The 23,402-nt window shown below is 51.1% G+C and overlaps 1 protein-coding gene across 1 annotated transcript; it reads left to right on the top strand.

The window, feature by feature from the left end:
* Positions 1 to 332: 332 nt before the first annotated feature.
* On the top strand, positions 333 to 22,997 carry PABPC1L (poly(A) binding protein cytoplasmic 1 like; the record flags this gene model as incomplete). Its single annotated transcript, XM_082644485.1, has 14 exons — positions 333 to 525; positions 2,444 to 2,637; positions 7,157 to 7,272; positions 8,975 to 9,114; positions 9,274 to 9,368; positions 12,329 to 12,466; positions 12,796 to 12,891; positions 17,477 to 17,743; positions 18,555 to 18,639; positions 19,277 to 19,405; positions 20,064 to 20,170; positions 21,000 to 21,093; positions 22,375 to 22,505; positions 22,944 to 22,997. The coding sequence occupies 14 exons, from the start codon at positions 333 to 335 to the stop codon at positions 22,995 to 22,997; spliced, it is 1,839 nt and encodes a 612-aa protein (XP_082500611.1).
* Between the last annotated feature and the right edge of the window lie 405 nt (positions 22,998 to 23,402).

Below are 23,402 nucleotides of genomic sequence, written 5' to 3'. Positions count from 1 at the left end.
CCAGGTCTCCTACCGTGGTATCCCCGCCCTCTCTGCGCCGCTGGCGCCGGCTCGGAGCTCCCCCCACGTCCCCGCAGCCCTACCCGGGGCCAGGTGAGGGCTCTCCCCGCCTCCCGTCGCGGGGGCAGAGATGCCCCCCACCTGGGGCTTCTAGAAGGCTGAGGGGTCCCAGGTGCGGGGCGGGGTCCGAGCGCGCCCGCGATTGGCGCGCGGGGCGGCAGGGGAGGTAAAGGCCAGGGGCGGACGGGGGTGGGAAAAACCCGGCCGCCCCACGCGCCCCCGCTGCCGGGGTGAGCGCACGTGGGCGCCGAACGCGGGGCCGCGCGCCCACCATGAACTCCAGCGGCCCGGGTTACCCGCTCGCCTCGCTCTACGCGGGCGACCTGCACCCCGACGTGACTGAGGCCATGCTCTACGAGAAGTTCTCGCCCGCTGGCCCCATCCTGTCCATCCGCGTGTGCCGCGACGTGGCCACCCGCCGCTCGCTGGGCTACGCCTACATCAACTTCCAGCAGCCGGCCGACGGTGAGCCCCTGGGGGAGGGGGGCGGACCGACGCACCGACAGACAGGCAGACAGCATCCCAGCCACCCGCGCGCGCTTTCATCTCTGGCTACTCCTGCAAAATCTTCCATTTTGCAGCCAGGGAAACTGAGGTCCAGAGATACAAGGCCTTGGAAGGGGCTCCGAAAGGCCCCGGAGACAGGAACTAGCAGTTAGTGTGCTCCTACTGTGTTTTACTGGTGCTCCGTTTTCCGGAGGAGCTGTTAAGACAGTGAAAACAGCCAAGGGCTTTGGGGTCAGCCAGACCTGGGATTAGAAAGCCGGCAGCTGTGCGGCTTTGAGCAAATGAATCATTCTGAGCTTCAGTTGCCTGTCTGCAAAATGGGGGTGGTACCTGCTTTACAGAGTGATTGGGAGGATGAGCAATTCAAAGCACCCGGTGAGGAAGATGCCCGAGAAGACACGGGTGATGAGCGGGAGAGCTCGGCCTCGGGCTGTGGCCTTTCCCGGCAGCCGGACCCGAGGTCTGCACCAGGCGCCTCCACCTTCGGGAACCGAGAAAAGCTGCCTGCGCTCCAGGCTCCACGACCCCTTTCTCAGAGCTGATAGGATTGATCAGAGCTTGTCAGCTAGGTGTTGAGAGGAGAGAGATTAGAGCGCAGGGTTTTGTTGGAGCTCTGCCACTAGGGTGCGAGCTTGAGCAAGATTTCACGCTTGGCATCTCTTCATCTGTAAAGTGAGGCTAAGCCTTATTTCCCAGTAGCGTGGAAGGAATGGAGGGCTTTGTCTGTGAAGTAGCTCCAGTATCACGTGGTACATTGTAAGCCCTCGGTAAGTGCTAACCCGAGAAAAATCACAGTAACTATAGCGTTCAGGTGTAAGGCTCCAGAAACATAACCAAAAAAACCCCCTGCCCCAGCCAAGTCCAAAAGGGGGTGCCTTTACTCTGAGTCTCCTGGGAGGATGGGGAGGTTCCCTGATCTGGGAGTTTGCTGTGGTGGTTCTGCCGGTTTCCCAGCAGGTGGCAGAGCTGGATTCCTGGGAGCCTTCCCCTCTGCTCTGCTTTACCCACCCACTGCCTCTTGCCATCTTCCTCCAAGCCCTGTACAACCTGGCCTTTTTGCCAGACTTCATAGGTGGAGAAACTGAGCTCCAGACAGGAGAAGGATTTTACTCCTGGGTGTTTATGGCAGGACTCGGTGGAAAACCCAGACTTCTTGAAACTTGCCCACTGAGTATTCCACAGTTCCCCTCCAAACCCTCTGAAACCAGAGGTGTCCCTGAAGCAGGGGACAGCATACCACCTGGCAGAAGAATGGGCATAGGCTGTTGTTTTTAGACATACTACTGATACCAGACACCTGTTTTGTGCCAGGCACAAAGTACAAGGCACCTTGCACACCTTATTTAATTTTCAGTCTGTCTGACAACCTGGAGGCAGGTGGTATTCTCTCCCTTTGTTCGATGTAGAAAGGTGGGTAGTATTATCATCATCCCCTCTTTACAGGTGTAGAAGTGGGCTCAGAGGGGTGATGTTCACTTCCCCGAAAGCCATACTTCCTTGGGATCAAATCTCAACTCTGCTGCTCAGCACCTCTGAGCTTCAGTTTCCTCAGACTGCTGCCACCCTTGTCATAGGGACCCTCCTGATCTTTCCCCTTTCTGAGCCTCAGTTTGCCCTTCTGTAAAATGGGGATAGGAATTCCTGCCCACGTCATTACGGTGAAGAGTTGAAGGAGATCCTACCTGGAAGGTGGGAGGAGCACCACACACATGAATTCTTTCTGTTTATCCCTCCTGAGCCTTCAAGCTCTTATCTCAAGTGAGACCCAGACAGTGGCTCTTTTCTTTTTTCTTTTTTGGCTCAGTTCCCAACTATGCTCCTTGGGGCTCAGGGAAAGAAAATCCCCTTCACTAGCTCCTTTCTCTCTCTTGTCCAGCGGAGCGGGCACTGGACACAATGAACTTTGAGGTGATCAAAGGCCAGCCTATCCGCATTATGTGGTCCCAACGAGACCCAGGACTTCGCAAGTCGGGTGTCGGCAACATCTTCATCAAGAACCTGGAAGACTCCATTGACAACAAGGCCTTGTATGACACCTTCTCCACCTTTGGGAACATCCTCTCTTGCAAGGTGGGTGTGCCTCTTGCGGGGGGGGGGGGTCTGTGTTAGACACCTGTGTGGTGGTAGAGGGATACCAAGCAACACCTCATCAGTAAAGATCCAGGTTCAGCAAGCACCTCAATGGTAGTTGTTCTCGGTTTTAGTGATCACCTACGTATCAACTGGCACTTGCTGTGTAACCACCTCCTAACTTCGTGGCTGTCAACAACAGTGATTTATTCCGCTCGTGATTCAGCCGTTGGCGGTTGGGGCTGAGTTCAGCTGTGCAGTTTTCTGCTCTTGGCTGGGTTCCTTTGTTTGCCCACTGAGAGCTGGATGGCTCTGCTTCTAGGGAGTGGGTGGTTGTCCGCTGGACCGTCTCGGCTTTCCTCCCTGTGGGCTTTCATCCTCCAGCAGGCTAGCCCAGGCTATTCTCATGGCAATAGCAGGGTCCCAGGAGACAGAGTGGAAGCTCGCCTGGCCTTTTGAGACCTAGGTTCAGAACTAGCGCACTATCATTTCGTTGCGTTCTACTGGCCAAAGTAAGTCATGAGAACAGCCCAAATTCAGAATGAGAGGGCAGTAGAAATTATAGGACAAAGCAAGTAGATACAGGAAGGCCGTGATGGCAATGGACCAGACCTTGTTTGTAACATTTCTCTTAGAATAGAATGGAAGTTTCCTAGGAGTAGGGATCTTGCTCTTATTCACCACTGTATCCAAGTACCTGAGATGTGAAAACATAGTAGGTGCTCAATAAATATTTGTTGAGCTAATGGCTGTATTATCATTTGGGAAGGGCTGTGGTCATTTCTCTGACTTTGTAGTTGAGGGTCAGGGGCCATGCAGCAGATCAGTCTGTCCTGACAGGGCTTGACCCTGGGTGTTTTGCCCGCTAGGTTTTATAAGGGTGGCTGGTCAGTTACCCTGCAGCCTTTGGCATGTCCAGCCTTCTGGGCAGGCAGCAGGGGGGATGGGGAGTGATGGCACCCTCTGTGTTAGAACTCTTCCTTGACTCCTACTATGTGCCAGGTACAGTCCTGCAGTTCTCAGGTGAGGCCTCACCACCTCTCTGTGAGTGAGGGGATATCCCTGTGACTCCGAGGGGCAGACAGCCTGGAGGAGGTGCAGTAGCTGCTAAGGGCATGCCATGATAGACAGAAAGGGCTGTTCCCTGTCTTTGAGGATCAATGGAAAAGAGAGAGAGTCTTAACTGTGTGCTAGGCTCTTACAGTGATAACAGCAGATTTATCCAGAACTTTCTATGTGCTAGATTTTCTGCATACACATCCTCACTGAATTTCCCAAAATGGCCTCTTAAGATGCAAATAGGAGGATCCCGGAGTTACCCTGGAGGGCAGAGAGGCTCAGAGTTGGGGTTACTTGTTCACAGTTATATATTATAGGGGTGGGAGGTCAGTGGCCAAGGCAGGATCTGAACCAATGGGTTTGCTGGCTTAGCTGAAGCTAACTTAACAGGGAAGAGTATGTCTGTCCCCGTTATCCAGGCCTTGAGCCTTCCTCTGGGCCACTGAGGATTGGACAGAAAGTTCTGTGAGACTCAGGCAAGTCTTTGCAGGCCTAATGAAGCCCTGTTATGGGCCTGGTTAGATACAAGGCATTCAGTGTGGTCCGTTCCCCTGGTGTTTGCTTTTAGGTTTTATGAGGATGGCTGGTCAGTTACCCTATAGCTTCTGGCATGTCCACCCTTCTGGGGAGATGGCAGGGGTAGGGGGAGAGGTTGGGAGTGATGGCCCCTCTGTGTTAGAACTATTCCTTGTGTGCCACCAAGGGCTCTCAGGCTGGTTGGAGATGGTGAGACTTTTAGGAACAGCTGGAAATTGGGCTCTGAGGGGAATGCATGGGGATCCGGGGAGTCAAAGGCCCAGAAAGGAGAGTGCCCTGGGGCTGAGGAAAGGTTTCTGAGGCACCGTGGAACTCCACTAGGCTTGGGGTCACGCCACCCAAGTGCAAAAGTTCAGCCCAGCCTACCGAGCAGAGAGTCAGCATGACAGAGTCATGGAGTCCAGACCTTGGACTTTGGGGCCAAGTGTCCTGGGTTCAAATCCTGCCTCTTCCACTTCCTGGCAGTGTGGCCTTGGGCTGGTTGTTTAACCTCTCCATACCTCAGTTTCCTCTATAAAAGGGGGCAGTGGTAGAACCTACCTCTTAGGGTGGTTGTGAATGTATATTAACTCACATAATCCTCACAATATAGATAGCCCTTGAAAGAGTAGCGAGCATCTCATTAAGCATCTACAGGAATCAAATAGTTACTTCTGCTGGCTGGCCGACCTCGGACAAGTCATTTATTCCCGTTTTCCCCAATCGGGCAGCTGGGGCTCAGGGGTTAAGAACTGCCTGGAAGGGTTCTGATGACAAATATAACAGTGTGTGATGCCCTTAGCAGGTGATTGGCTCAGAGTGGAACCCAGTCAATGTGATTAAATCTGAATGACAGGCCTGGGCTTGAGTTGAAAGCAGAGGGACCCTGCTTGGGGCTGGAGGGGTGCGTGTTGGGTGTGGACTTGGAAGCAGGACTTGTGAAGGGCCAATTGGAGAGTCTCAAATGCCAAGTTGGTATAGTTCTGTGGATTGTAGGAGCTACTGGAGATTATTTCCCAGAGGGACATGGTCACAGTTACATTTTGGTAAAAGCGTCCCAGTGGTCAGCCCAGAAGCTGGGTTGGGAGGCTGGGGTAGTGGTCGAGGCAGAAAATGTCACTTAACTGAGCCGGGGCGGTGGCTGCAAGGATGAGTGGAGCCGTGGACCCCATGAGATGGTCATTAGGGGTCTTAGTGCAAGTTCAGCCAGAGGGACAGGGACTCTGTGAACTGAAGATCTTTCCCATTCGCGAGGTCTGTCCTAACTTGAGTCGGGAGCCCTACAGAATGGGGGTGGTATGCTTGTGGGTCTTTTCAAAATTTGAAACAAGTTTGCTTGTTGAAATAATAGATTAATTGGTAAAGTTTAAACAACCTGGAAAGGAATAAAGGAAAAAAGCTTTCGTCGCTTTCAACTCTAGTTCCCGGAAATAATTATGTCGCTTTCAACTGCTTTCAACTCTAGTTCCTGGAAATAATTATTAACAGTTTCGTGTGTGTCTGTTTTAAAAATTTCCCTGCCAAGATATGGAAGCAACCTAAGTGTCCATCAACAGATGAATGGATGAAGACGATGTGGTTTATATATACAGTGGAATACTACTCAGCCATAAAAAAGAATGAAATTTTGCCATTTGCAGCAATGTGGATGGACTTGGAGGGCATTATGCTAAGTGAAATAAGTCAGACAGAGAAAGACAAACACTATATGATATCACTTATACGTGGAATCTAAAAATTACAGCAGACGAGTGAATATAATAAAAAAAGAAGCAGACTCACAAATACAGAGGACGGATACAGAGAACAAACTAGTGGTTACCAGTGGGGAGGGGGACGAGGGGCAATATAGGGGACGGGGAGTGGGAGGTACAAACTATTGGGTTTAAGATAGGCTCCAGGGCTTCCCTGGTGGCGCAGTGGTTGAGAGTCCGCCTGCCGATGCAGGGGACATGGGTTCGTGCCCTGGTCCGGGAGGATCCCACATGCCGCGGAGCGGCTGGGCCCGTGAGCCATGGCCGCTGAGCCTGCGCGTCCGGAGCCTGTGCTCCTCAGCGGGAGAGGCCACAACAGTGAGAGGCCCGCGTGCCGCAAAAAAAAAAAAAAAAAAAAGATAGGCTCCAGGATGTATTGTACAACACAGGGAATCGAGCCAATATTTTGTAGTCACTGTAAATGGAAAGTAACCTTTTAAAAATGGTATATAAATTAAAAAAAAAACCATCGCACACTTTCTCTCTTCCTGCTTTCCTTCCTTCCTTCCTTCTTTCTTTCCCCTCTCTTCCTCACTTTCTCAATCTTTCCCTATTTCTTTGTCTCTCTCGCTCTCACTTTCCAAAAGTTTCCCCTAAATATGTATTTCTTGTGTTAGTGGAAACATAATTGAATGTTACCAAAAAATGCCAAAAGGTTTCTCAAAAGTATAAATGCCCACTTTAACCCAAATGGGCTTGATTTTTCCCCCACCCACTTAACAGTATACCTTACAGGTAACCCTGCCAGCCGTGAAATCTACCACATTCTCTTCAACTATGCACATACGGCAGACCAAGATGAATATACTGTAATTTGCTTAACCAGTCTCCTCTTGATGGATCTCGGGTTGTTTCTAACTTGCTGTTAGAAACAAAGACGCAGAAAGCGGGGAAGGTGGCTTGAATCTAATTCTTTTATCCATCGCTTTAGGAAGATCATTAAAAGCTGGTCTGTGGTATAGGTGAGATCTGCGTTCAGTTTGAGGACTCTATCCCTCCTTACTGTGTGATCTTAAGCAAGTAGATTGACCTCTTTGAGCTTTCGTTTCCCATCTCTAAAATAGGGCTGTTGTGCGACATAGGATTGTCTTTACAGGCACAGAGCAAGCACTCAGATATTAGTCATTATTGCCGTTGCCAAACTTTTTCTCTGTTGGATGCTTTTCATGTCCTGTTTCCTTGTGGCCCAGGTGGTGTGTGATGATCATGGCTCCCGAGGCTTTGGCTTTGTGCATTTTGAGACCCACGAGGCTGCACAGAACGCCATCAGCACCATGAACGGGATGCTGCTGAATGACCGCAAAGTGTGAGTGGCGGGATGTGGGTGGCGCCAGGGCTAAAGGAGCAGAATCATGGTACCACCAACTTAGGACCCATAGTACTGCCACCGTCTAATGGGCGCCTGGCACTGAGCAGCTGCTGGTATTCTTCCTGGCAGTGTGGCCTCGGACGTGTTGCTCAATCTCCCAGGGACTCCCTTTCCTCAAGTAAAACATGGGGCTGCTGATATGCATTAGAGGGGTTCTGAGTAGCAAATGGGGCGATGCTTTAGAAATTCTAGCAGGAACAGCTAATGGCCAAATCATCAATGGACAGAGTGATTTTTGTCCGTTTTCCAGCCTTCTCAGCATGGCTGTGAATTTTATTAAACCTTTTGTTTCCTGAGATCTGGGGACAGGAAGGAAGGTTGGCATATGCTTAGCCTGCCATTTTCATGCCTTTAAGTTTGGCATCATCCCCACTTCACAGATGGGAAAGTTGAGGTGCAGATGCTGGAGAGAATCTGCTCTGGCAGTTGCCTCCCCCAGTTCTGGTTCTGCCCATCAGATGGCCCAGCCCCATGCCCGAGACTGAGCAGTGGAGGAAGCTTTGGGGTGGGAGATGCACCTAGAGTCATTTTGTCCAGAGTTTCTCAGGGTAGCCTCCTGTCAGTGAACCAGAACTTTGGCGGCTTTTCCCAGTTCTCCAGAAGTGTGTTTCTATCTTTGTCAGCTTTTAGTTTGCCTATTTTCCTTTGTCACTCAGTTTCCCTCAGTTTTTGGCGTCAGCTATCACTCGTTTGTGCTAAATGTCTTGTATCAGGGGTCCCCAACCCTCGGGCCGTGGACTGGTAGTGGTCTGTGGCCTGTTAGGAACCGGGCTGCACAGCAGGAAGTGAGTGGTGGGTGAGTGAGGGAAGCTTCATCTGCCGCTCCCCATCGATAGCATTACCGCCTGAACCATCCCCCCGTTGCTTGCATTACTGCCCAAATCATCCCCACCCCCGTCCGTGGAAAAATTGTCTTCCACGAAACCGGTCCCTGGTGCCAAAAAGGTTGGGGACCGCTGTCTTATAGGTACCATCAAATTTTCTTATGCTTGCTTTGTTTTTCTTAATCTAGGATACTTTCCTAGATGTGTTTATGTGGACTTGGAAATTACAATTTTTTAAATTCATAATGTATTTAAATGATTTCCGTGCCCCCTCCCCCGCCCCAGCAATACTGGCATAAACCACATCTGGTTCTCTCACAGCCACTTCCCCAGTGCAGCCAGTACGTGTTAAATGAATAAGCAAATCCCTGTGATGTGAGTTTGAGCCCCAGTTTTACAGGAAAGAACACTGAGGCTCAGAGAGGTTAAGTAACTTGCCCAGGGTCACACAGCTTGGTAACTGCAGAGCGAGGATTCAAGCCCTTGTCTGTGTGACTCCCAAATTTGTGCTCTTATCTCCTGAGCACTCAGCTGCCTCATGTGCAGTAGGAGATCCTGTGCCTTTGCCCCAAGAATGAAGTCATCTTAACCTTACACTGGAACATAGAAGCTTGGCTGTTGGAAGTGGTCAGTCCTTGGATGTATGCCATCTAAGGAGCATTGCCCTGCCCAGTCCCTTGATGAGGGGTACAGAGATCCTGAAGGCCAGCGGCAATTGACTCAAGTGACCCAGGCTTACTGGGTGGGCCGGGGCAGGGATGGGGGTGGCCGATGGCAGCCATAGGCAGCTGCCTACCCCGTTGGTGTGTCCACAGCTTCGTTGGCCACTTCAAGCCCCGACGGGAGCGGGATGCGGAGCTGGGAGCTCGGGCCATGGAGTTCACCAATATCTACGTGAAGAACCTCCATGTGGACATGGATGAGCAGTGCCTGCAGAACCTCTTCTCCCAGTTTGGTGGGCGTGTTCCCCAAGGGAGCTGGGGATCACTTCTCTTCTACTCCCAGCTCGGGCTGGGACGGGGGTGCCCCCTGGGGCTTCCTGAAGACTTGGGAGAAGGGAGGGGATGTCTCAGGGCTTGCCCGACTCCCCTTTGAGACAGGTTGCCCTTCCCAGGGAAGATACTGAGTGTCAAGGTGATGAGGGATGACGGCGGCCACTCCCGCGGCTTTGGCTTTGTCAACTTTGAGACGCATGAGGAAGCCCAGAAGGTAGGAAGCTCCCCATGGCCCTGTTTCATGGAGGAGGTGCGGAGCCAGGAGTAGGAGGAAGGGAGATCAGGAGCGGAGGGCTCCAGCTGCCTGTGGAGGAAATAGTCCCTCCCCAGCATGGGTCCACACAAGCCAGGGCCCTTCCTGCCTGGGGTGAAGGCAGATGCCTTCAGCCTCCTCCGGTTGCTTCCATACCCTGAGGCTGGCTGGCTTCTCATAGAATCTTGCAGCATGGGAGCTACTAGGGGCCTTTGATACAGCCATGACCCTCTTCTTGAATTGATCGTGGGATTGAGGCCAGGGAGGTGAAGTGCCATGTTATTCCTTGCTTCCAAGACTTTGAAAATATTATTTTCTCAAAACACTTCCCCTCCCCTACTCTTTAGACCAATGCTGTCCAATAGAAATATAACATGAGCCACATGTGCAGTTCAAAATTGTCCAGTAGCCACATTAAAAAGGGTTAAAAAAAAACACAGAAACACTGCAACTTTAATAATATATTTTATTTAACTTATTCAAATTATCACTTCAATGTGATATAATATTGATATAATTGATTGTGCCGTAATATTTACATTGATAAAAAGTGAGATTTTACAGTCCCTTTTTCGTACTACGTCTTTGAAATCTGGTACCTCTAGTCCATGTCAGTTCAGACTAGCCATTTTTCAAGTATTCAGTAGCTGCATGCAACAAGTGATTGCCCTGTTGGACAGCGTAGCTGTAGATTATTGATGGGTCTCGATGGGTCTCAGCTGATACTTTTCCCTCCTTTAGGAAGCCACCTCTTCCTGTCCTCAGTGCTACTGACAAGGTGCCCCTCCTGTCCGTCTCCATCATTAGCTCAGATCTCCACGGATAGAGCTGAGGGCAGGGGCTGGGTCTCATGTCACCATTAAATCTCTAGTATTGCACTGCTGGTAGATACCAGATACATATCTACTGAGCAGGGGATGGTACAAGGTCACAGCGTGAGTAACAAAGCAGGGATCATGTCCGATTTTGCCTCCCACCGTGAAGCTCTTTCCGTAGCTCCTGCCCCATTAAGATCACTGGTCATGGGAGAGCTCAGCTCATGGTGGATTCTGGCTGGAGACCTGGATCCTGGGGCCATCTTGATAGCAGCCACTTCTCACTGAGCACTTACCACAGGCAAGGTGCTACCTGATTTTGCATACACTGTCCTGTCTCCTCCCACCAGTGTGGGCTCTACTGTGGTTATCAGGTTCCACCAGGTTGTAGCTAGGGGGAGAGAGCACTGGGATTAGAACCAACTCTTTCTGACCCTGAAGTTTTGTTCTTAAGTAAAGGGCTCCTTTGAAAGGTAACTTCTTGTGTCTCCTTGGACAAGTCCCACCCTCTCTGTAGACTTTGGTTGCCCCAACTGTAAAATGACAAGTTGGAGTAGAGAAGTGAAGCTGGCAGGGGAAACCATAGACTCCAAGGTCTTGGAGACCTTGGTAATGACCTGTTTTTGGGTTTTTTTTTTAAAGATTTATTATTTATTTATTTATTTATTTAATTCTGCGTCGGGTCTTAGTTGTGGCACACAGGATCTTCGTTGAGGCATGCGGGATCTTTCGTTGCAGCACATAGGCTCTTTGTCGTGGCACACGGGGTCTAGAGTGTGTGGGCTCTGTAGTGTGTGGCACGCGGGCTCTAGTTGAGGCGTGCAGGCTCAGTAGTTGTGGCGCACGGGCTTAGTTGCCCCACGGCATGTGGTGTCTTAATTCCCTGACCAGGGATCTAGCCTACGTTCCCTGCATTGTAAGGGGGATTCTTTACCACTGGACCACCAGGGAAGTTCCCTGCTAATGACCTTTAAGACTGCTATAGATCAGGCAGTTCTTGGGCCCCCAGAGTGTTTTTACATATATTTACATATGTTTGCATGTCTAGGTAGGGAAGCAAGTCATTATGTGAAAATGTTTCCTAATGAACTGACCACTTAAAAAGTCAGTTCCCATTCAAATATTTCTCCTCCCTAACACCAATGTCTAATCCAAACCTTTGAGTCAGTACTCACATGGGTCTGATTTTTGCAGATAAGTCAATGCCAATTCAGTTCATTATTAGTGGATTGCATTGCACGTCTTTTTTTTTTTTTTTTTTTAATGTGACACCAGGTTGGGTCACCACCCCTGAACGAATTTAGTAACAATTTCTCTCTCCCTCCCTTTTTAAAAAAATAATTTATCTTTATGTTTATAGTGGAGTATAGCTGATTTACAATGTTATGTTTCTTTCTGGTGTATAGCAACTTGATTCACTTACACAGAGACATCTATATCTATATATTCTTTTTCAGATTCTTACCAGTCTTATACATTCTTTTTCGGTGATTACAGTGTGTTGAGTCAAGTTCTATGTGCTATACAGTAGGTCCTTATGGATTAAGACATTACACGTCTTGCAGAAGATGTAGGAATTCATGCAATCAAAGCCACTGACAGTTTGGGATCTGGCAGGCTTAGGCCAGTTAACTGAAGAAAAAAAAAAAATCAAGGGTTAAGAAGCAAATGTTTCTAAAGTCCTCACAGCAAAAATGGTTCTCTGTGCTGTGAAACCCAACATGAAGGATGTTGATTACACCATCACGCCCTTTTGAAAGAATTATGCTTGTTGCTTTGTTCTAATCATCAGTGTGTAGTTACAGTTAGAACCTAAATGTTAAATCACGGGAAACTTTGCAAATTTCAATTTCACTTTTTCAAGTAGAGCCCAAATCAATTTTTAAAAAATCTATAGTTTACTCTGAAATTCTGTCCCATGTTTTTAAAAAATGGATTCACTTTAAATGGCCTGGATCCTGGTACTAATTATTCTCAGCTAACAAGGCCAGCCTGGCTTGCAGGTGGCCCCGTCTGGGCCCAGGAGATGGGACTGGAGGTCAGGGCTAAGGCCAAGGCCTCGTGGGGGCGGTTACCAAGCCCTCTGGCTGCCTCTTCTCTGCACAGGCTGTGATGGACATGAACGGGAGGGAGGTGAGTGGACGGCTGCTCTACGTAGGCCGGGCCCAGAAGCGGGTGGAGCGGCAGAATGAGCTGAAGCGCAGGTTCGAGCAGATGAAGCAGGACCGGCTGACCCGTTACCAGGTGAGGGACAGGCTTCCTGTGGGGCAGCTGCTTCGACGTGAAAGTGTCTGTGTGTGGGCAGCCCTGAATGCGACTCCCTCCTCCAGCAATCCTGCTTCTGGGAACTTGGCTTTAGAGATGCGCGGAGTGGGGAGGGGCTGCAGCTTCCAGGTGATGGACTTGCTGAGTGATGGGTGAGGTGCAGGGGTGCTGCATGAGACTGAGAACGGAGGCTTGGTGGGCGGGGCTTCCAGTGCCCCCTTGGCCCATGTTAGCCCGTCCCCCCACCCCAAGTCATTCTGGGGCTTGGAGGGGAAGGGGCACATCTAGCAGGTATCCTTTCCTTCTAGGGCGTGAACCTGTATGTGAAGAACCTGGATGACTCCATCAATGATGAGAAACTGAGGAAAGAGTTCTCTCCCTATGGAGTGATCACCAGTGCCAAGGTGAGGGCCGGGGGCGCCCACAGGGGATCGGTAGCCTTCCCCTCCCATCCTCACTGCCCACGCACACCCCCGTCCCCGCCCCGGGGCTTCCAGGGATTTGGTGCTGCGCTGCTCCTTCTGGAGTTTGGGAGCTGGGTCTGACCCCATTGGAGTTTGTTGTCCAACTGCAGCCTTGTCTGGGCTGGAGGGGAAGAGGGTAGAAATACAGTCCCAGTCACACAGCTGGACTTGCTGGGGCTCACTGTAACCGAGGTTCATTCAACAAGCATTTATTGAGTGCCTGCTGTATGCCAGATTCCAGAAATTTGTGTCTCAGAATTTCCATTGACTTTTGTTGTCTGGCCTTGGCTGGTGACATAACCCGTTTCCGGGCCTCAGTTTCCCCATTTGGAAAATGAGAGGCTTGGGCTGCATCATTCTTCACTCATTCTTCCCCACGTATTGAGCAGCTACCGTGTGCCCTCCTAGCAGCAGAGACGTGATGTTGGCTCTGTGACCTTGAGCAGATGTCTTCCGAGCCTCATCTATAAGATGAGGGTGGGCGGTGGGCTCCCTGGATGGTTCTGAACCCTGGCTTCTCATTAAAATACCCTGGAGAGCTCTTAAATAGACACCCGAGTCAGACAAACTGAATGTAGAGCTCTGGACCTCTTACTTTTAAAAGCTCCCCACGTAATTTTAAGAAGACCTAGTGTTCGTTCAGTCCATACTTGAGCACCTGCTGTTTTGCCAGGCCCTGTGGGAAGCACACAGGAATAAGTCAGACGTAGTCCTTGCCCTTGAGTAACTTGTAGTCTAGTGGGGAAATCGGATGCATCGCTAACTCACATCTACTGTAGGTGGGGTGGGGTTGGGGTAAGTGGAGGAGGCAGAGCTGCGGGAGCTCAGCGGAACAGGAAGGAGCGCTTCCTGTAAGCAGTGGCAGTGGCAGCAGCCTTTGACTTGACTGTGAGGAGGTAGGGAGCTGCAGGTGGGAATGAAGGACTTTCCAAAGAGGTCAGTGTGGGTGACGGGGCTGAGGACCTGCACGTATGCTGTGATGGTTGGGCTCTTAGGACGTGGTCTAGACGCTCTTTTGCCTGTTGAATTCAATTTAAAATGTCCTTCAGGGAGCCTGGTAGTTGGGGAAGAGGTTCTAATAATTTTTGAGTTAAGGACCTTTTCCCCAAAAAAGTGACAGAAAGCTGTGGGACATGTGAATTAAGCATCAGGAAATCTGATTAAATTTATCAACCAGTAAATTGATAAATCTGATTTATAAAAAGCTCTGGGCCCTCTTTCCTGGCACATGCATACTTGGTGTAGTATTATGGTTGGAAGCTGGGATTTTAAAGTTAATCAGAAGTAGGTCTAAATCCCAGTGCTACCATTAACTACCTGTAGAGCCTGAAGGAAGTGACATTGCCATTTGGACCCTGTTTACCCATCTGTAAAATGGGAGCAACATGACCTACTTCTAGAGGTGTCCTGAGAACTAAAAGGCCTGCAAGTGGAGCACCTGCCCACGATAAGTAGTGAAATAATGATCTAATTGTTCACATACCTTGCATATAATTTCAGGAGATTCACTGACCTCCTTGAGGACCCCTTGAATGAAGGGAATTGTACAAAATCTGGATTGCTTAGAGTTGACACACAGTGGGGTGGACCATCTTGTTATAAAATGGGAATTTTACATAAGTTTATATATACTTATAAAATTTAATATATTTTCTATTTTATAAAATAGTGATTGAAAATGAGATGATAGTGTTATAAGCACTTCATAGAGATTAAGTTCATAGTAAGCTATGCATGAGTTTTTTTTTTTTTTTTTTTTTTTGTGGTATGCGGGCCTCTCACTGTTGTAGCGTCTCCCGTTGCGGAGCACAGGCTCCAGACGCGCAGGCTCAGCGGCCATGGCTCACGGGCCCAGCCGCTCCGCGGCATGTGGGATCTTCCCAGACCAGGGCACGAACCCGCGTCCCCTGCATCGGCAGGCGGACTCTCAACCACTGCGCCACCAGGGAAGCCCACATGAGTATTTTTTATTTTATTTATTTAGGCTGCAGTGGGTCTTAGTTGTGGCTTGGGAGATCTTCACTGAGGCATGCAGGCTTCTTTCTAGTTGCGGCGTGAGGCTTTTTCTCTTTCTAGTTGTGGCGCGTGGGCTACGGGGTGCGTGGACTCTAGTTTGTGGCACGCAGGCTCTCTCATTGAGGCGTGGGCTCTCTAGTTGAGGCGCGTGGGCTCAGTAGTTTTGGCACGTGGGCTTAGTTGCTCTGAGGCATGTGGCATCTTAGTTCCCTGACAGGGCTTGAACCTGTGTCCCCTGCATTGTAAGGCGGATTCTTTACCACTGGACCACCAGGGAAGTCCCTGCATAAGTATTAGTTGTACTAATTTTATCTTTTTTAAAACTACCTAACAGAAGTTCTTATTAATTTGCTAAGACAATATTTTTGTGCCAAGAAAATTTGGCTGTCTCATAAAGCCTATGGGCCCCTTCCGAGGATATTTTTAAATGCATAAGAGAAAACTCATAAGATTACAAAAAACAATTGGATTGAAATATATTTGTTAAAATACTAAGGTGACAGCACTATGTTCTGCTTTATTAAGGCATCAAACTATAAGATCTAGGGGAATTCCCTGGCAGTCCAGTGGTTAGGACTCCGTGCTCTCACTGCCGAGGGCCTGGGTTCAATCACTGGTCGGGGAACCAGGATCCCACAAACCACGTGGTATGGCTGAAAAAGGTTAAAAAAAAACAAACTATAAGATCTAGTGAAGTAGCAGTGAGCCTAAAAGATTTTGAGATCAGCAATAATTAATGTGATATGAAAATATTCTTCTTTTTTTTTTTTTTTTTTTTTTTTTTTGCGGTATGCGGGCCTCTCACTGCTGTGGCCTCTCCCGTTGCGGAGCACAGGCTCCGGATGCGCAGGCCCAGCGGCCATGGCTCACGGGCCCAGCCGCTCCGCGGCATATGGGATCCTCCCAGACCGGGGCACGAACCCGTATCCCCTGCATCGGCAGGCGGACTCTCAACCACTGCGCCACCAGGGAGGCCCGAAAATATTCTTCTTGACAAAGTCAAAAGCACAGTTAATGCTACTGTATTTCTTCTTCGCCTATATTCAAAATAGAAGGAAATGCTAACGTAAAAATAAAGATGCCATTTTCCCCCCATCTGAGTTTACAGACCCCCAGAATTCTATCCATTGACCTCCCTGAGGGGATCTGTGAACGCTCAGGTCGAGGCCCCTGTATGAGTAGCAAAGTGCAGCTGAAGGTCATTGATGTTAGAGCATGGGCTCTAATAGAGCAGATTTAAAATGTTCTCAGCTCAAGTCCTCATGGAGTCAGGCCAGTGTCTCAACCCTAAAAAAAGATCAAGAATCGTATATGCAATATGGATGGGATCCTTGAAGAGAAAAATGTTAGAAAGTCCAGTGAAATCCAAATGAAATTTGCAGTTCAGTTAATAGCATTGTAGATAATAAGAGTATTGTACCAATCAGTGGATATTGTAGTTTTGTCCCACTGTTAACATGGTACATTTGTCAAGCTAGGTGAAAGATATACAGCAGCTCTGTACTATTTTTGCAACTTTTCTATAAATCTAAAGTCATTCCACAATAGAAAGGTTATTTTAATAAAAAAATTTTTAAAAAAGGCTAAGAACCTCTTCCCCAGACTCCTAAAGAACTTGGCTCTGTGCCTTGCCGAGGCAATGGAGGTCTACCGGCACTGTGCATTAGGTTTGAGTTGTAGCTAATGTATGACCCACTGGCTAGGTGAGTCATTCTTTTTTTTTCCATAATAGTAAGGAATTTTGTTTCTATCACAAAGGAAATTAACACAATAAAGCACCAAAAATACACATTCAAATTATTTTCCTACTCCATACAAATCTGTTTCATGGAGTCTCTAGGAAATATAAATCTTAAGGGCATCTTACTTTGTCCATAATTCACAAATGAACTAAAGAACTGTATGGGTAGTTTAATAAAACCCGAGGAGTAGTTGAAATGCAGATTTTTCATTATAGTGACCCCTACAGAAAGGTTTAAGATTGTAGCCTGGCCGAAGAACCCTGCCCCTAGATTTTAACCTGTCCCGAACTACCGTCCCACTTCATTTTAGCCGCACGGACGAAGGCAGATACAGTAACAATTTAAGCCGGCTTTCCACCACTGCTTAGGAAAATCTTTTCAGAAGGAAAATTTAGAGATCAAAATTAACTCTGAAATGCAGCTGTTCTCACTCATTCTGGGGAATGGTCTAGTAAACGATGAGCAGCCCTCATTAGCAAGTGGGCCGGTCTTGGACAAGTCACTCTGAGCCTCACTTCCATCACCTGTAAAGTGGGAGCAGCCGTGCCTCCCTGCTCAGGTGGCTGCACCTGTCCAGTAAGAAGGCGTGTCAAGCATCTGGCATACGGTGGGCCTCAGTAAATGTGTGGGTGAGAGAGGACCTCCCTTAATCGCAGTTTCTCCTGGGTACCCTCAGTACTGGGCTGGGCCCCCCCGGGGGTGGGGAGCGTGGCCCCCGGAGTCTTCCTTCTCCACCCCCAGCAGCACTTGTCTTGTCTTGCTTTTAGGTGATGACAGAGGGTGGCCACAGCAAAGGGTTTGGCTTTGTGTGTTTTTCCTCTCCAGAAGAGGCGACGAAGGCCGTGACAGAGATGAACGGGCGCATCGTGGGGACCAAGCCACTGTACGTGGCACTGGCCCAGCGCAAGGAGGAGCGGAAGGCCATCCTGACCAACCAGTACATGCAGCGCCTCTCCACCATGCGGGCCCTGGGCAGCCCCCTCCTGGGCTCCTTCCAGCAGCCTGCCAGCTACTTCCTGCCTGCTGCGCCCCAGGTGACCTCCTGTCCGCATCCCTTCCCTGACAGCCAGGGGGGGCAGGAAGATCAGAGCTTCACAGGTAGACAGAGATTCCCAACATGCTTCTGCTGGAAACTCACTCGGCAGGCGGCCGTTGTCACCCCATCTCCAACAGGGGTAATTTTGTCCCTGTCAAGCAGTGCTTCCTGATCTGGGAGAGATTCATGAATGTTATGCTGAAAGATTCTCTGTGGTCAAATACGTTGGGGAAATATTGCATTAAGCCAAAGAGGCCTTGAGTTCTTTACTATGTACCTTCTTTTATCCTGATATGCCAGTACGCACCATGACTTTCCCAAACTGGCAGAGTACGTAGCATCCCCCAACTTAGATGATCATTTTTGTGGGATGTCTGCTAACATCTCTCCTGGATGCTAATGTTCTAAGGGGTCTGGTTTGGAGAAGGAGCTTGTGTGACCTGGAGGGAGTAGAAAGATGTCTGTAGAAAGGTGAACGGCTCTGAGGATGGGAACATTCCTCCCCCTTAGCAGTTACTTAGGCTGGCACATGTAACAGTGGGATTGTCACCCTTTTATCCAGGTCACTGGGCTATAGTACAGATCATCAGGGGCAAGGATTGAGCCTGAGATCTTGCCCTGAAGGGTTCAGGGCTAATTTACCTCCTGATGTGGGAAGCAGGAGCCTTAACCCCAGATTTGTGGGTCTATAATGACCAGTCCCCTGTAGGGGACAGTGGAATTCCCATAGTGCTGTCCCTGAGGGAATGCAGTTTCTCACCTCCCCTGCTGCCAGCCCCCCTCACTCTAGGTCTTTCTGTCCCACACAGCCTCCAGCCCAGGCCCCATACTATGGCTCTGGCCCACCTGTCCAGCCTGCCCCCAGGTGGACGGCCCAGCTACCCAGACCCTCGTGTGAGTGACCCAGCCCCTGCCCTCCACATGGGTCCCGTGGGGCAGCGTGTAACATGGTCGGTTAAGGACACGAGCTTGGGGGTCAAGCCTGGTTCTGCCACTTCCCAGGGTGTTAATTTGGGTGGGTCACGTCACCTCTCTGAGCCTCAGTTTCCTTTTGTGAACGTGGGCCTGAGTGAGATGTGTGTAATTCACCAAGGACAGGGCTGAGCCTGTAAAAGACACACACACAGCTGTTATCTTCAGTGAGCTCCAAAGGCTCTCCTGATTTGTGTGGGTGAAAATTCCTGCAAAGCTGAGAAAATAATACTCCTTTGGCACCACTGTTGATGAACGGTCCTTCTCTAAGAGTGACGTTCACCCTGACCTGAAGCTGCCCTGGGGCACCAAGCTGTGTGGTCCTGGTACCTATGCCTCTTGGGGTCCTGGGTAGACAGAAGTTGGCTTTGTAATTGCAGATTTCCAACGCCCTCCCCTGGAGTTCTGGGTCTGCCAGTGAATTCACCCCTCTTTCTGCTGCAGAATGTTCTGGTTCCCCTTCCCATCCCCTTCCTCACCCCAGAACTGTCAGGGTGCAGTGTGCCCGCCTGATTGTCCCCCTCCACCTAAACTTTCTCCGTGTTCTCTATGCCGCAAGCCGCCTACCCCCCTGCGGCCTCCGTTGTCCAGCCAGCAGCCGCGTCTCGGCGCCCCTCGTTCCCCATCGGCAGTGCCAGGCAGATCTCCACCCACGTGCCGCGCCTGGTGCCCCACGCCCAGGGAGTGGGTGAGTGTGGGCAGGGCCGGGAGGGGTGGAACGGAGGGTGGGTGCGGTGGTGGGCAGGGGCTTGCTGCTGGTAGGGAGTCAGAACCGGCTTCCACGGTGACCCTGCCACTGGCCCCCTTGGAGGGCAGTGCCGGCATCTGAGGCTGTGCAGTGGGCTCCAGGGTCAGGGTCCTACCGACCCAGTTCCGGGGCTGACTCACTCTGTGGTCGTTCTACCTGCTGTACCTGGTATCCTCTTGTCTAAAATCTGGGTGAGGGACTTCCCTGGCGGTCCAGTGGTTAAGACTCCGAGCTTCCACTGCAAGGGGCCTGGGTTCGATCCCTGGTCGAGGAACTAAGATCTCACATGCCGCGCAGCACGGCCAAAAAAAAAAAAAAAAATCCGGGTGAAAGCAGTATTCCCGTTGTGTTATGCGGGTGAAAGTGATCATACGTGCAGGGGTGCAGCACCAGATCTGAACCTAAGTACTGAGGCAGCTGTGAACAGGGGAGCAGGTTTTGGCTATAAGGCAAGCATCTGTTCCTTCATTTGGCAGATGTTTGCACGCCTGTGTGCTGACCCTTTACTCGGTGCTGGGGATTCTACGTGAATGCTGGTTTTGAGGTGTCATGACTTTGGGTTGCTGTCGGCCTTACCATCCCTGCTTATCCCTTACAGCCAACATCGGTACCCAGACCACAGGACCCGGTATGGCAGGATGCTCTTCACCAAGGGGGCCTCTCCTGACACACAGATGTTCCTTGGCAACACACAACACCCACCGGGTAAGGCTGGCCCAGCTGCCCACTGAGTTTGGGCTCTGGGGGTGCTTGGCTCAGAACCTTGTCTAAGGTGCTGGCCCTGTCTGGGCCTTGGATTTCTTTCTATCCTTGGCTTGTAAAGTTTCCTTTATTAACATGTACCATCAGAAGAGATATCCCCACCTACCACCCACGAACAGAGGGGAAAAAGGACCAGGATCACATTTTGTTTGTTCATCACAATTTGCTTTGCCTGGGTTATTACCAAAATTAACTTGGGTTTCCTTAGTATTTACATAGTAAGCAGCGAGGATGTGATCAATCTGCAGAATAGAACTGAAAATATCTTCTGTAATTAAAAGCTGTGTATTTATCTCCCTGCCCCCTAAAAAAACTCTCCAACTCAGCATTTTCAGATCCTGTCTAGAATTTGTGTGTATACTTCAAACTCTTTCTTGCAAAATGCACAAGAGTAGGCTTTAGAGAGCAAAATGGTTTTAAAGTTACCAAGATGCAAAAGGGTCAGAAATCATGCTGGGGACGCGGCCATAGAGCTACCTGATTAAAAAGTGCTTTCTTTAGCACCAGGTGGTCAGTAACGTGTGGCTTTCACTTGACAACACGCGTAGGGTTCCTAGCACCACGGAACACGTCTGCACTAGGACGTCACTTTGTCGTCTAGTCCACCATGCCCTTGTTAGGGATTCTGTCCCGCCCGATTGTCCATACCTTGCCCCCTGCTCCCCCTCTTCCAGAGCCTTCCTGGAGGCCTGTGCTCACCCAACAAGGGTAAGTGTTTTGAGCCCTTGCCCATCCGTGTGGTTAAGGGATGTGTCCCCGGCACCATGTGCAGGTCCAGGAGCCTGCTGTGCGTGTCCCCGGACAGGAGCCCCTGACTGCGTCCATGCTGGCCGCAGCGCCGCTGCACGAGCAGAAGCAGATGATCGGTGAGTGGCTGGTTCCTCAACCCTGGAGCAGGAAGGGGGCGCCGCCAGCCGGCTTACCTGGCGGGAAGTGCCTTGAGTGGAGGTCAGACGTGGGGACGAGGTCCCCAGCCTCGTGCTGATCCACCTGCCGGGTGGACTTGCCCAAAGGGCCTTTACTTCCCAGGACCCTGTTCATCTCGTCTTAAAACCCTGGTCAGACCGGATGGTCCCGAGATCTCTTCCAGCTCTGCTGTTGTGTGGCTTTGACTCAGGCTGGGAGAGACCCCAGACGTGGGGAGATGAGGGGCCAGGAGGGGGCGCAGAAGGGTAGGGTGTTGGGTTTCTGCCAGGAAATGGCCCCTAAGGTGGGTGCTGTGGTACCTCACACCTCTCATGATGGGAAGAGGCTGTCACCGAGTTTCATCGGTCTCCCAGTGCCCACGGCAGGGAGGAAGAACATAAACGTGCCCTGGGGAAACAGACATTGTTCCCCCTGGCCCCTGACCTCCCGTGCAGTCCATCTCCATCCCGGCCTCTGTGGCGGGCCCTGCTTAAGGAGGCCACTACCTGCTGAATGAATGAACGAGCTTGCTGTGGTTCCCAGCCTCTTTCCTTCACCTGGATCTCCAGACTCTTCTCTGGAGGCCCCCATTGCCACCACGCTGTTGTTTGCTCGGCTCACTTGGGGTTTTGCCGCTTTACTACCCACCCCCAAAGAAAAATTCTAAATGGGCTTCATGGCGGTAGAAGGCTCTGTAAGCAGTGCCCTGGAAACATCTTCACTCCCCTTGTGGGAGAAGCCCTCCCCAACCACTGAAGGCACCCAGCACCTCCAGCCCCGGCTGCACCCTCCATATGTTGCCCAGATGGGCTGACCACCAACACTAGGCCCCATCACTCGAAGTGCCCAGTGGTGGAAGGTAAGTTTATCTTGTGTGCTTGGCTCCTCCAAGAAGTCAAGTTCAGCATTCTCACATCCCGTCTAGAATTTCAATGTGATCCTTCAAGTGATTTCTTGAGAGTAGTCTTGAAAACAGCAACCAACCTTGTGTCAGAGCCTAGGCAGTGTACTTTACATGTAACGTCAAATTTGATTCTTTGCACCAGCCTCCAAGGCGGGGTTGGCTATGCTCACTTGGGGAAGAGGCCCCCGAGAGTGTTCAGTGACACACCTGGAGGAAGCAGTTCTGGGACAAAAACCCGGATGCCCCCTCTGCTGCGTTCCACAATACCACCCCCGCCCTGGGTTGCCCGGGCGGTCCGCCAGGTGTGTGCATAAGCCTCAGAGGCTCTTCCGTACAGGTGAGCGTCTCTACCCCCTTATCTACAATGCCCACACCCAGCTGGCTGGCAAGATCACGGGCATGCTGCTGGAGATCGACAACTCGGAGCTGCTGCTCCTGCTGGAGTCCCCGGAGTCCCTCAACGCCAAGGTGGGCTGGAGCCTGCGAGGAGCGGGGAGGCCTGGGGGCAGAGGAGGGTTACCGATCAAGGCCTCTCCTAGGCGAGCTGGTAGGCTGCTGCTTAGACAGGTGAAGTGTACCTTCTCGCTGAAATCAGCGAACACCTGCCGAATGTGGAGGTGGCAGCGGGCCTTAGTGAGGGGCCGGCTGCTTCAGCCCCTGCGGCCTCCCTGCAGCTCCCCAGGCAAGACTGCGCGACAGGGCGCTGTGTTCTGACCCAGCCCAAGGGTTAGGGTTCCCCCAGCCGTCTGGCAGTGTAGAAGGTGGCCGTGGGTTTCTGCCACGGGAGCCGGTGAGCACAGAGGGGGCGGCGCGGGTGGGCGTCCGGTGGGCCGAGGCGGGGAGGCAGGGCTCTCCCAGGACCCTGCTGGGGCAGCTGCACCAACCCCTCCCCCGTGTGTCCCACAGGTCGAAGAGGCTCTGGCGGTGTTGCAGGACCACCGGGCCACGGAGCGGACTTGAGTGCACCGGGACCAGGTGGGTGGTGGTCAGGGGAAGGGTGCCAGGGCAGCCGAGCCCAGAAGCTGTGCAGAGCTGGGAAGGGACATTCACAGACTCCCAGAGAATGCTGTGGTGTCACTGGCTTATCTCGGAGGCACCAAGGAGGCGTTCAGGGGAAGCTGTGACGATCTAATGCGAGGACAGGCTGCGTGATGGGAACTGGCGTGGACTCCGGTGCCGAGTGGGCCGGCTGCCCGCCCCGGCGGCCTCACTCAGAATAGGCTGGCCTTCCCCCGGGCACCGCCTGGCCCCACACGACCTGCCGGAACGCCTGGCTTGGGCTCGTCTGTGTCCTTGCTTGAAGACTGGGTGTCTGCCATGCTTTAGAAACATTTATTTTTTCATTCCCAGAAAATGGACTCCTTA

The sequence above is a fragment of the Mesoplodon mirus genome (assembly GCF_964341445.2).
Source record: "Mesoplodon mirus genome assembly, chromosome: 15".
Taxonomy (NCBI): domain Eukaryota; kingdom Metazoa; phylum Chordata; class Mammalia; order Artiodactyla; family Ziphiidae; genus Mesoplodon; species Mesoplodon mirus.
This window is presented reverse-complemented; position numbering and strand designations above follow the sequence as displayed.